Source organism: Bufo gargarizans, chromosome 11, assembly GCF_014858855.1.
Source record: "Bufo gargarizans isolate SCDJY-AF-19 chromosome 11, ASM1485885v1, whole genome shotgun sequence".
Lineage (NCBI taxonomy): Eukaryota > Metazoa > Chordata > Amphibia > Anura > Bufonidae > Bufo > Bufo gargarizans.
In genome coordinates, this window is record NC_058090.1 from 36393650 (window position 1) to 36407456 (window position 13807).

At 45.7% G+C, this 13807-nt stretch overlaps 1 protein-coding gene across 1 annotated transcript in view; it reads left to right on the forward strand.

Moving 5' to 3' along the window:
- The window catches only part of KTN1 (kinectin 1), a 102926-nt gene that overhangs the window by 52757 nt on the left and 36362 nt on the right, over window positions 1-13807 (forward strand). Inside the window, exons 21-32 of the mRNA XM_044272713.1 lie at window positions 213-281; window positions 372-406; window positions 1482-1572; window positions 2569-2637; window positions 3864-3901; window positions 5660-5750; window positions 7332-7400; window positions 9703-9740; window positions 10650-10740; window positions 12461-12521; window positions 13525-13529; window positions 13748-13788. Of these exons, the coding sequence (XP_044128648.1) occupies window positions 213-281; window positions 372-406; window positions 1482-1572; window positions 2569-2637; window positions 3864-3901; window positions 5660-5750; window positions 7332-7400; window positions 9703-9740; window positions 10650-10740; window positions 12461-12521; window positions 13525-13529; window positions 13748-13788 (698 nt within the window). The remainder of the gene's footprint in view (window positions 1-212; window positions 282-371; window positions 407-1481; window positions 1573-2568; window positions 2638-3863; window positions 3902-5659; window positions 5751-7331; window positions 7401-9702; window positions 9741-10649; window positions 10741-12460; window positions 12522-13524; window positions 13530-13747; window positions 13789-13807) is intronic.

Here is a 13807-nt window from a genome sequence, read left to right on the forward strand (position 1 = left end):
AATTTTTGCAAGACAGGTATCCTTTTAATTGGCAGGGTCAGTCCTGATTTAATAGTGTTGATCCTGCTGACAAGTATATACTGTGCTCTTTAATGCTTTAGATCTTCTAGCCATGCAGTCTGTTTGATATTGCACATTTAGGGAGTTGCTATGTATGCAGTTATTTCATACAGAGGACTGTGCCGTAACCCTTTATCACATTGTGATTTCAGTCTCTACAAAATCGGAATAATGAATTGCAGGAACAGGTGCGGAAGCTGCAGGAACAGTCCCAAGACCAGGTAAGTAACCAGACAAGATCTTTGTTCCTGTTGACATTTTTGTATGGTGTCTGCTAATTGCTTTTTCTTTTGTTTCCTGCACCTTCTTAGACACCTAAAGAAGTGCTTGTTCAGATTGAGAAGAGGTACGTGTTTGCCCGTGTCCTATAATGCATTTATATCTAGGCTTGGCGTCACTATCCACAGGATAGGGCATCAGTATCGCATTGGGTCCTACTCCCGGGTAGAAGAGGCCGATGCGTTCCCCAAAGCTCCGATGAGTGTTGCGGCCTCATAGCTCACCAAGCACAGCGCCTTACATAGTATAGTGGCTGTGCTTGGTATTGCTGCTCAACCCCATTGATTTGAATGGGACCGAGCTTCTCCTAGGACCGATGTACAGTGACGTCACATGGCCTAGGAAGAGGCCTAGGCACTCGCTGAGCACCTGCAGCCTCTTCTAACAGCCGATCGGCGACTTTGCAGGAAGTGGGACCCCCACCGATCTCATATTAATGACCTATCCTGAAGATATGCCATCAAAATCCCTGATAATCCCTTTAATATATATGCCACTAAAAGGAGCTGATTCCTAAATATTTGACCCCCTTATATGTCTGCCTTTTGTTTGATAGTAGTTGAATTCTCCTACCTTGGCAGTATAAATGTAGTTTAGGGCCCATTTACACGACCGTATTTTTCTTTCCACGTATATTCTGCATTTTTGCAGATTAGATGCAGACCCATTCATTTCTATTGGGGTGGAAAATCCACGGACAGCACACCGTGTGCTCTCTGCTTCCCTGTGTCTGCATAAAAGATACAACATGTCCTATGGTTCAGCAAAAATGCAAATTGCACATGGAATGTGTTCCATCTGCAATCCGTATTTTGCAGATCCGTGTCCACAAATTTTGATGCCCTGTTACCTTTGAATCTTTTGAATGCTACCTTCCATTTTATTTATTTTTTTGCATGGAAGTCTATGAGAAATATTAAACGCAGCACACACAAGTGTTTTTTTTATATACGGTATATATTTTTTAATAGTGATGTTTTTTCACACTGGAGGGATTGGTTTTCACTCTGCTGTTAGTTCATTGATAAATATTCAGGGGGAATAACAGAGGAAGAGCACAACATATATAGTCTGCATGCCGCCTGCTCCCCTTTAAATATTCACGTGACGTGGTAACACCTTGATATTTTCCATTTTTGAAGCGTGCAAGAAAAGGATGAGAAAATCAAAACCATTGAGGAGTTGCTGGAAGCTGGACTCATAGAGGTTGCAAATAAAGAAGAAGATTTGCGGGTAACTGTTCAGTGCATTCCTTTCATCCACTATCCGGGAGGTCAGAAGTTCTGGTTCTGGCTCAGAACTGCAAAATAATCTGAGATCTTTCACGATGAGAAGAAAAAATATCCAGTTCCCATGAAAAAACAGCAAAACACAAATGTGATGGTAGCAGACGTTCTGTCTGCATTTATCAGGGTGTTTCTAAAGCTTGTCTATTCTGTTCTGCATGTTTTTCTATGGCAGTCCAGTAATCCACAATATCCAGTAACCCTGTGATTGCCAGATTAAGAGAGTTTCGCTATACTTGACAATCCTCTGGAACCCCCCACCGATCCAGAGAACGGAGGTCCCGTTCCCCTGATCTGCTGGAGAGGCAGGTCGGAAACGTGCCCAGCTGCTCCTTTCATTCTCTGTGGGACTTTCAGAGATAGTGGAGCACAGCGCTCGGCTCCCTCCTGCACTCCCAAAGAAAATGAATGGACCTGCCGCTCCATCCGGTCGGAGAAATGGGACTCAAGTTCTCTGCGTCGGTGGGAGTTCCAGCGGTTGGCCCCGCTGCAGGGACCCGCACCTACAACGAGAACGAAGCGGGGAGCGGTGTGGCTGGAGAACACCGGATTTCCCGTGGTCCGTCCTCCACTAAGCGCTGCTTCCATAGAAGGGAATGGGAGCGCACCGCGCATGCGCAGCCCATGCTCCCATTCATTTCTATGGGTCAGACGGCAATAGCCGGCCCCATAGAAATGAATAGAGGGTGGCTGCGCATGTGCAGTGCGCCCTCCGTTCATTTCCTAACTTCGTTCTCATTGTAGGTGCGGGTCCCAGCGGTGGGACCTGCACCCATCAGACAATGGGGGCATATTCTAGTGATATGCCCCCAGTGTCTGAGATGGGAATGCCCCTTTAAAGAACTGCTTTCCAAATTCACATTAGACATCTGTGGAAGCTGTAAGGTTTTGATGACCTAGATTAACTTTTCATCTAACATATGTATTTTTATTTTTTATGAAGTCGCTGAGGGATGAAAATGCGTCCTTAAGAAGGCATCTGCAGAATCTCGAGGCACAGCACAACGACCAGGTAATAATGGCAGATGACGCCTCAACTACAGATGGTCACACAGAAGTCTGTTGTGGTGGTGCCTCCTTCTAGTATATTAGAACTTGCTTAAAAATTCCGTTCAAAGGTGGCCATACACAATAGTCTAAGGTCCGCCAAACGTGACGATATTGGCATAACTGGCCATCTGGTGATAGGCGATGTTTGTTAGACAGATGCCTCTTTGAAACGACTTCCCAAATTGGCCTTAAAGTGGCTTGTACATGGTGGTCTTCTAAGAGGTGTGTGCGCAGTACATGAAGTAACTGAAAATCGTGTCTTGGTTAAATTGGCGGTCGATTGGAGAGGTTTCATTGTATTGAGGTTTTGAAGTCCAAAATAGTGAGCATATTTAAAGGTATATCCATATGGATCCCTTTAATATTTTCATATACCCTAATAACGAGTTAATAGAGGTGGGGGCCATCTGTTCTGGGTTCTCATCTCCTGACCAGAATAGACTGTGGCTCTTAAAAAATAATAAATAAAAAAAAAAAAAAAAAAAAAACATACCTCGGTCCGAAGGACTTGCTCTGTCCTTTATTACTCAGACAACTCATTGATTTGTATGGGGCACTGCGTAATCCTTAATTTCCCAGGCGCTGAAGGAAATTTTAGGCAAAGTGTTATCATCCCCCATGCATCAGGAAAGTGGCAAAAGAAAAAGTTGCAAAGCGTGTTTCTTCTAATAGGAGGCATGGCCACAAAGTGTTTAATCTCCCTTTTCCCCAGTTTTCTGGTGCAAATGAAGACAGAGCTGCCGTAGATTTCTGTTTGACAGGCCCAGGAAGTATAGATGTTGTCTTGCCTGGTCCTGTCAATCAAAGTGAAAAGGGGGTGGCATTGGCAGTGAGAGCAGAGCCTCTAGGTGTAATGGTAACGCCCCCGTTGCTCCTAGAGGCTCATTTGCACATATTAAAACTTAATTTTTCTCAGCAATGCGGGCACACATGAACATGGGACCAACACAGATGCCTTCAGCTGCCGAGCGCACATGTAACAGGTCAGCCAGTGTCATAGGTACAAAACTGCTGACAGATGCACTTTAAGGGGGATCTTATGTGTAAACCATCAGCATCTTTCCCCCCTTTAAACATTAATGCAGGCAGCTGCTAAGAACCACTGCCATATGACTTATTGCTGTTTTGGAAAGTTTGAACCCTTTGTCACTAAACATTGGGATAATGGGTCATCTTGTCTTATTTCAGGTAGCCCTCACATCTGTGGTTGAAGATCTGAAAAATGTGTAAGTTGATGTTAATTTATATCTTGTAAATGTTGGAAAGAAAAAGTAGTTTGAGGTTATGTCCCACGAAGATTAATCATAAATGCAACTTAAAGGGGTTGTCTGGTTTCAGGAGGAAACTGGACAACCCTTGGGATCCACCTGCAATAAGGAACTGGTAAGACAGATCCCGTGCCAACGCTTTGGTTTTTCCTGTTCTCTATTTACCCAGCTGTAGTAGTGATATCAAGCCGACAACACATGACTGGCAACCAATCACTGGCCACGTCGGGTTCTCCACTGAGGCCAGTGGTTGGCTAAATTGGTCACGTGACGTCACCTATGCATCCAGGTAAATAGAGCCCAGCCGGGAGAATCAGAGCAGCGACGGGCGATCTGTCATGTAAGTACTTACCAGTCATCTATTGCGGACGGAACCCGAGGGTTGTCCGGTTTCAGGAGGAAAACAAAGTAATCGAGCTACTCAGATGAAGTCCAAGTTTTCTGGTTGTTAAAGGTGAAGAATTAATTAATTAAGAGAGTCGTATCATCCAAGTTTAACCCCTTTGAAAAATCAGCTGATAGGCCAGGTTCCCACATTTGGCACCCCCACCAAATGGCTGACTTTGCCAAGGGAAGCCATGGTGTCTTCCCTCATCCTTCTGTCTTGACTTGAGCCATTTAAATTGGCGCCATGTGATAGAATATTTCCCCTTCACTGTTCGATTGACTGCACCTCATGGCAGCTGTCACGGACGTTCCTGTGGCAGGTACCAGGAGATCAGAGAGACTGACAACACGTGGGTTAAATTGACTACTTCCTTGCAGATCTTATTGTGTCTGTGTTTTGGAAAATGCCACACCCCTTGCTTCAGGAAAGTGTTGCTTGTTGGTAATTTACCTTGCCCATAAGTAGCCGCTTCTCACTCTTGGAGGTGCGGTTTATAGATTTTCTTCCTGTCTTACTAGCTGGTCGGTTATACCCTGTGGTGCTCCTGGAGTTGCCAGTTTTCTACTTTAAGCTAAGTCTTGTCTTTTCCTATTGTACTGTGTTTGTTATATTCCCTGTTTGTATCTGGGCCTGAGACAGAGACTTCCATTCGTCCATCTGGGGAGGAATGGGTTGTCTGTGGTCCTAACCTTATTCCAGGGCATTATAGGAAAATCGGGGCCTAGGTATACTGCATATGAATATTCCTACCTTCAAGGTCTATTCATATTGCTAGGTGGTTAGGGCCCGGATTAGGGTTGTTTAGGAGGTGACCTGTTCCTTCCCTAGTTTCCGTGCCCAGTTACTGTTCCCCCCCCCCCCGTGTATAGTGTGGAGTTTCCCCCCCACACTGATCATGACGGCAGCAGTCTCCCCAAATTAAAGGTGTAGTTTGAAGCGAGACCACCCCTATACCATAGGCAGTAAGTCATCAGCATTTGGTGGCTTTGCTCCATTGACAGCTTAGTCCTCTTCCTAAGCCAGTGATGTAACCTTCATTGGAAACAGAGTCTAAACTCAACTCTGTGGGGCTGAGCTTTGATACCCATCGCATTCCTCTATCCAATGGATGGCGCTGTGCTTGGTGACCCGCAAGCAGGCTGCAGCCCTCACCCGAGTGCCGTGGTCTCTTCAAACAGCTCATTGGCGGGAGTGTCGGGAGTTGGACCTCCACCGATCACATACTGATGGCCTATCCTTTGAATGGGTCATCAATATAAAACACTCGGGAAAACCCCTTAAAAGTGTATTTTCCTATTGTATAACTTTCCGATTCATTGTCCTTTTAGGATCCATGAAAAGGACGGCCGGATAAAGTCTGTAGAAGATCTCCTACAGGCCGAGCAGCTAAAGGCGGACAAGGAGGGGAGGACTGTACAGGTATTCCCCAGTCATCACCTATATGTTGTCTCCACTTCCCTGCTCTTCAGAAAGGAGCATTCATCCCGCTGCCCACCTACTCTTCAGCACCAGCAATTATATAATTTCTGTAGTGTATGAAAATGTATTGCACAAAGGCCATTCAAATCAAGGCCATACCTTCCTTGTGCATGGACGGGTCATGTCCACTGCAACATGAGATGGCTCATAGACAAGGATCCTAAGTGCAGGACCACTTCTCTGTGAGGTCCACGCTGTAATAGTGCAAATGGAAACCAATTGCCTTTATAAGGCAGCTCCTTTAATTATTCATAAGGGAGCATTATTATTATTATTTTTTTTACCCCAATAAAAACATTTTGGCTAAGCAATGGCCCCAGTACATGTGGGCTGCAGCACCTTACAAATGCTGGTGACATCAGCAGATGGCTTGCTTTTGTAGAGAGCTGGGATTGTCCCTCATGTCTATATTTTCACTACCAGTGCTTCCATTCCTGGCTCTCAGATGGAGGAAGATGGGTGCAAAATGGCGCATGTTGCATTTTCTGTCTTGTGCAGAGAGATATCCGGCGTTAAGACCGATGCTCTAGATGCCAAAAAAACATCTGATGGAAACAAGGGGATCGTTTATGGCAGGGATGGCCAACCTGAGACAGCTATCAGCCCACAGGAGGGCATGGTGGGAGTTGTAGTTTTACACTAGCTGGAGAGCCGCAGGTTGTCCATCCCTGGTTTATGGCATCCGTTTCCCACTGTTTGGATGGGAGCCCAGCCTTACAGGTAACTGGTGTAATCTTAGAATTCCAATCCCTCACCCCCCCATATTGCCACTGAAAGATATTGGTATTCTGAAAGTCCATGACTACTGCCGGCATCATGGTAGCGGCGGATCGCCACAAGCCTAGGGCAGAAGACACTGTAGGGGCTGGATGAAAGCGTCATATCTAAAGTGAGAAAAGCGTTAAAGCCGAATTCTAAATGAACTTGTTAATGCTCAAGATATGGATTAGTTTACTAAAATGTATTAATATTATTGTCTTAAAGGGGTTGTACAGGATATTTATTTGGAAGACCTATCCTCAGGGTAAGTTATCGGTATTTGATCAGTGGGGGTCTAACATCCTGCACCTCTGCAGACTAGCGGTTTCGGGGTAGCTCTGATGGTGCAGTGGACTGAGCTAGGTTACTGCACTGCTGCACCCTTTCACATCATTGGGAGCCTCGCTGCTCCAGCTCTGTCTGCTCTACAATGGATGGAGCTGTGTAGTGTCTGCAAAATAGATGATTGTCGCTGTGTTGGACCCCTGCCGATTAGATATTGATCTATGCTGAGGATAGGTCATCAACAGTAAATGCCAGGTCTGCAGTTGTATGTTACATTGTAGTCCATGCACCCTGTCTCATCACACGCTGCACCTTAGCCCATTTGCAGTATTCGTTTTTACACGATGTAATGATTATGAATAAGTCGAATAAAAATGAAAAGGTTTAGAGCTGTGACTGGGCTAAGGGCGCGTCCGCTCTACATCCCATTGTGCTGTGGTCTTGTCTCCCATGCGTCTTGTTTTCATTGTTGTAAAGGAATTGACTAAAGAAATAGAAGCCCTGAAGGAAGCGTTGGCAAGTAGCCGGCTTGAGAAGGCTGAACAGGTAACGCCCAAAATGACCGATCCTGTGCCATATCTAAAAATGTCGAGGGCAAAAAATGGAGATTTTTTTATTATTATTATTTTTTTAATGTATTGGAAGTTGTAATTGAGCAGCGTAAAATTGGGGTGGTGTGTGATCCCCATTGTATTCTGTGTGCAGTGCAGCCCCCATTTTCTCATCCTTCCCTACTGTTTTCAGCAGCCTTAAAGGGGTTGTCCGGTAATAAGTAGCTTTTCACTGATGCTCTGCTAAGGAAAGAATCATACTTGCCTCTCCCTGCCGCTCTGGTCCTGTGTGCTGGCTCCCGGGTGTCCATCTTCGGGTCTGCCACTTGTTTACTTTCTCCCCGACATGGGCATGGTCACCTGTTCCTGCTGCAGCCAATGAATGGCTTCAGTGATGAAATCTCTGCTGAGGCCAGTGGTTGGCTGCAGGTGAAGCGAACAAGCCGCGGACCAGAAGATGGACACGTGGGAGCCAGCGCACAGGACAGGAGCAGCGGGGGGAGCACACGGGTATGATTCTTTCTAAAGCGAAGACAGGCTTCAAGCATCAATGAAAAGTTATTTCTTTCCGGACAACCCCATCAAAGGTAATCTGTCACTAGTTTTGTGCTGTCCTGTTGGAGGGCTGCAGAAACTGCTGACTAATACTCTTAGCAAAACGCCAGGTCCCCTACTTCAATTCTCCGTACACAGTACGTGACAGTGAGTCCTCACTTTTCCTATTTGAGCAGGGCGGTGGGGAAAGCAGGACCTAATGAATGAGGACTCATGTGTATTGCACAGCTCCAGCACTTGGCAATACAATACACCTCCCCGCCGATCTCCCGTCCCTGCTGCTCTCCTGGCTCGACGCTTAAAATGTCACGAAAAGCCTATTAAGCCAATCACCGGGACACTGCTAAGACCAGTTATTGGCTGAGCACACATTTGCCTTTGAGCCAGGATAGGAAGTGCAGAGCAGCAGGGACAGGAGCATCTTTGGAAAGGTAGTGGTGGGGGTATCGGTGAGAGCATATATGGCTTCTTTTTTATTTTAACATTGCCCGGCTGTTTTTTTTTGTTTTGTTTTTAAATGGTCTCACTTCAGCAAATGGCCTTCATCATGTAGAGAAAGTTAATACAAGACACTTACTAATGTATGGTGATCTTCCATATTGCCTCCTTTGCTGGCTGGATTCATTTTTCCATCTCATTATACACTGCTGGCATTCAGGGGTTACGACCACCCTACAATCCAGCAGCGGTGGACGTGCTTGCACAATATTGAACAAGGCACAGGTCTCTGGTGGCTTGGACTGTGGGATTGCTTATAGGTACTCATGCGCAGCAGACCTATCCTGGACGACAGAGAGTGGCGCCTTTTCGAATAGTGTACAAACGCATCCGCCGGTGCTGGATTGCAGGATGGTCGTAACCCCTGGATACGAGCAGTGTATAATGAGATGGAAAAATGAATCCAGCCAGCAAACGAGGCAATATGGATAATCGCAATACATTAGTAAGTGCCTTGTATTAAAGGGGTTTGCCAGCCTTTTAATATTGATGACCTATCCTCAGGATAGATCATCAATATCGAATCGACAGGGGACCCCCAGCAATCAGGTGCATGAAGAGAAGGCATGCGCCCTGCACACTTGCCGTCTTCAGTCTCTCTTTCTATGGCGAGCAGGAAGAAAGAAGGAAGACTGCACGTAGGCAGTGTGCGCACCTTCCCTTCATACAGCTGATTGGTGGGGATTCTGGGTGTCGGACCCCCACCAATCTAATATTGATGACCTATCCTCAGGATAGATTATCAATATCGAATCGACAGGGGACCCCCAGCAATCGGGTGCATGAAGAGAAGGCATGCGCCCTGCATGCTTGCCGTCTTCAGTCTCTCTTTCTATGGCGAGCAGGAAGAAAGAAGGAAGACTGCACGTAGGAAGTGCGCGCAACTTCCCTTCATACAGCTGATTGGTGGGGATTCTGGGTGTCGGACCCCCACCAATCTAATATTGATGACCTATCCTGAGGACGGGTCATCAATACTAAAAGCAAGGATAACCCACATGACTGAAGTGAGACAATCGCTTTAAGTCTTTGGAAAACTCCTTTAATTGCAGTAGTAATGCAGGAAAGCCGGGCATGACTTCGCCTTCAGTACAGATACTTCACTTTTTTTTATATTTATTACCTGCTTTTAATGTATAATTTGCACTGATTGCATTTCATTTAATTTGCGCACAAATTCTTCTGACATTACGATTTGGGTTTTACACTTACTGGCATTCCTTATGCTTTCATTTTCTCTTTAGGTCTCTACTACTACACAAGTTCAGGAACTTCAAAACCAGTATGTATCACTCGCTGCTTATTTCGCTTCTGTAAATGACCTGAATAATCACAGGATGGCATAACTTCATACAACTAGCAGTTATCCGAGACTATAAAAAGCTCCCCCATACGCCCGGGCCCTTCACGATGATTATAGTTACCTGGCTACCCGCACCGCCGCTGCTGCTTCTCCCCATGCGCAAATGAAAACATCCGGTGTCGGGGGAGAGCAGCCAATGGCAGACTGAGACGAGCCTCCATAGCATCGCGGGTGAGGCTTGGGAGGCTTGTCCCCGTCCCCGCTTGCCATTGGCTGTTATTCCCCCCCCCCCCCCCTTCCCCGACACCAGATTTTTTTTCATCCGCACATGGGGAGAATCGGGAGCAGCGGTGCAGGGAGCCAGGTAAGTATATTCATTGTGAGGGGCCCGGGCGTATGGGGGAGCTTTTTATAGCCTCAGATGACCCCCTTTTAGTGTCAATTACATAGTAACATAGTACATAAGGCCGAAAAAAGACATTTGTCCATCCAGTTCGGCCTCTCACCCTGCAAGTTGATCCAGAGGGAAAAAAAAAAAAAACAGAGGTAGAAGCCATTAGTCCACAGTGGTAGGTAGTCATAGATATCAATGTCTTCCATCGGGTGAGCATTACAATATTCACTCATCATTTGAATGTGTGAAAGGACAAATAGTCTTTGTCTAGCAATGCTTCAGTTCTGTCTGTGGATTGTCATTCTGTCGGTGGCCTTAGATAATATACTGCCATTCTATCGACTGATTGTAAATGAGGTCATGATATCTGTAGACCCCCCCACTCCCATTATTCCAGAGTATGCAGCAATTCTGGCAGCGGATGGTGAAGTCTTAGTGTTTTTTTTTTTTTTTTTTATTGTATTGTCTGAAGTCATTTTTGTTTTTTCTCATAGATTGAAGGGCAAGGAGGAGAGCTTCAAGGTGATGGAGGAACGGTTCAATGAACGCCAGCAGGTGGTCCTAGAGAAGGAGAGGCAGATTGAGGTAACGTTCTCATCTCATTTTGATCATTGCAATCCGTACGATAACAAGTCATCGCTGTGTCAAATATTTCCTGGATGTCCGAAGAGTCTTCCTATTGTACAACAGAACAGCGGCCTATTCATGGTCAGAAATGGCTGCTTGCAGGGAACAATAGAGTGCTTAGCATATTAGCTGTATCACCGGGCGCACTGGCACATGCAGTGGTGTCGCGGTGCCTGGATAGACAGTGAGGAGGTCACAACGCCTTTGTCCTGATGAATGACATGGGCCCTGAGGGTCGGCCCCCCACCAATCCGACATGGTCAAGGCTGTTAAAGGGAAACTGTCATTAACTTTATGCTGCCCATACTAATGGCAGAATAAAGTAGAGACAGGTGAGTTGATTTCAGCGGTCTGTTATTTAAAAGTTAAAAGTAAGTGGTGGCCGAGAAACAACATCACAATCATTGCAGACTGGGCCTGGAAAAGAGTCCCGGCCACCTGAGAAGAGTCCAGGTTATTCATGCTCTCCTGCCCACCTGCTGATGGCTGACAGTCTTCTACCGAGTTTTCTCCTCTTTCTCTCTAGGAGAGAACTGCCAATCATCAGCAGATGGGCGAGAGAGCAGGAGATTAGGAATAACCAAGACTCTCTTCTCAGGTAGATTTGACTCTTTTCCAGGCCTGGGCTGCAATGATTATGCTATTGTTTCTCAGCAACCACTTACTTTTAGCTCATGAGTGACACACCGCTGAGATCTAATTTATGCTGGCCTCAGTGAGGTCTGCTAAAACTCGGTCTCCATAGATGGAACAGATCAACGGGAGATTACTCCCTGAGTTCTCAGCAGGATTTCTGCAAGACACTTTGGTTTAGGATCATGTAGAAAACCTGCTGCTAAACAGTGACCACTGTGATGGCGGTCACACGTGCTCAGTAGCTCAGTCCCACTGGCCAGACCCTCTTGTATACATTCTATGGGGGGGGGGGGTCTCCTAAGATTATGCAGGCCAGCAATAAGAATTGTTGCCAGTTCTCACCAGAGCTGGACTTAAGGAATCAGGAGAATTGCAGGAGGTGCCGTAACAAGTATGTAACGGCTATATCTAAACACAGGCCAACCCTTTAAAAAAAATTGCTCAACTCTCACATTGGTGACGTATCGCTACGATATGCCACCAATGTCTGATAGCTGCGGTTTCCAAAGGGTCCATCTCTAGAACATTGCTGCAAAATAAACTAGGATGCACGGCACAAGAGTGGCCACCCTCTGATCACTTCCATGGAGGGGTGGCCTCCCTCGTGCTGCGCGCTTTCCATTCGCATTCCATTCATTTCTATGGGAGTTCCGGATATAGCCGAGCATGCTCGCTTGGCTCTTTTCAAAACTCCCGTAGACGTGAATGGAGAGAGAGGTGTGCTGTCCTTTTGCTTTGGGGCCCCCCCTTTTAGAGATAGATGCGGGTTCCAGAGATGGGACCCATACCTACCTGACACTGGTGGCCTATCACTAGGATATACCACCAATGTGTAAGATGGGCCACCACCTCAAAAATGTATTCCCATTGCTAAATTGTTTTGCAGAATCTAACAGAGAAATTTAATATTGTCGCGGGACAACACTTTTCAGTATTATTGTAAACGTCGGGTAGCACAAACCAATAAAATGAATGTCTTATCCACACCCCGCCCATGAGGAAACATGTGAAGTAACTGTGAGTATGCTTTTTGTTTTTGAAGGATCTACGAAAAGAAAGTCAACAGCTGAAAATCCATATTGAAGAAGCCAAGCAAAATTACTGCAGGTACTGCACATTGCACGTGTATATTAGCACCTGCTTCTTTAAAGGAGACCACCTGGAAGGAATATAGAAAATGTGGGCCTTCAGTGTTCATAGAAAAGCTGTGAAACTGGTTTTTGACAACTTACATGTCAGAAGAACGATCAACGTTTGAATTTTCATACCCAAAGCTTGAAGCAGCAGTGCTGTCAGGTTCTGCTGGTTTACTGCAGATTTTCGGGGGTCATTTGCTATCCAGAAATACGCCTATATTAGATGTATTTTGTGGTGCAAAGTTTATATGCGCTGTAACCTGTGACTTTTCCCCGCTTATGCCAGGTCTTAAAAAGTGGGCGCCATTCATCATTTTCTACACCTGTTTTAGGCGTAGAAAATTGTCTAAATGTAAACCAGCAAGGAAGCTGGCCGGCGCCTCTTCATAACTTCGGCGGTCCACCTCCAGCTATAGGGGTTAGTCTACTTTCACACGCGCGTTTTGGCTTTCCGTTTGTGAGATCTGTTCAGGACTCTCATAAGCGGTGCCAAAACGGATCAGTTTGCATTCTAATGCTTTCTGAATGGAAAAGGATCCGCTCAGAATGCATCAGTTTGCCTCCATTCCGCTTTGTCCATCTGACGAAACTGAGCCAAACGTATCCGTCCTGACACTCATGTAAGTCAATGGGGACTGATCCATTTTCACTGACACAATCTGGCACAATAGAAAACGGATCCGTCCTCTATTGACTTTCAATGGTGTTCAAGACGGATCCGTCTTGGCTATGTTAAAGATAATACAAACGGATCCGTTCTGATTGGATGCAGACGGTTGTATTATCTGAACGGATCAGTCTGTGCAGATACATGACGGATCCGCACCAAACGCGAGTGTGAAAGTGGCCTTATTAAGAGCGGCTCCTAAAACGCCGGTCTTAATAAATGACCCCCTTTAGCCTTTGACTTGCCAATACGTGGTGGAAATCTGCAACATAAATTGACATGATGTAGATTTAAAATCTGCAGCGCAGGTCAATTTATGTGTGGGCATTTTTTTTCACAGTGTCTGGAGGAGATTTTAGTAAAATCTCATTCATTTAGCTGCTCCTGTAATGCGCTGCAGATTTTCCGCACACGAATCCGTGACAGAAAATTCACAGCATATTATACGCCACGTGAACACTCAAGACGTTCCTCTGGAAAATCGTTCAAAAGTAGTAGAATTATATTTGCTTTATTTGTTTCATAGCAAGACTCATCGTCAGCAGGAGTGCAAGATCTTCAGAGAATGTAAGTCTACCTGTATTTC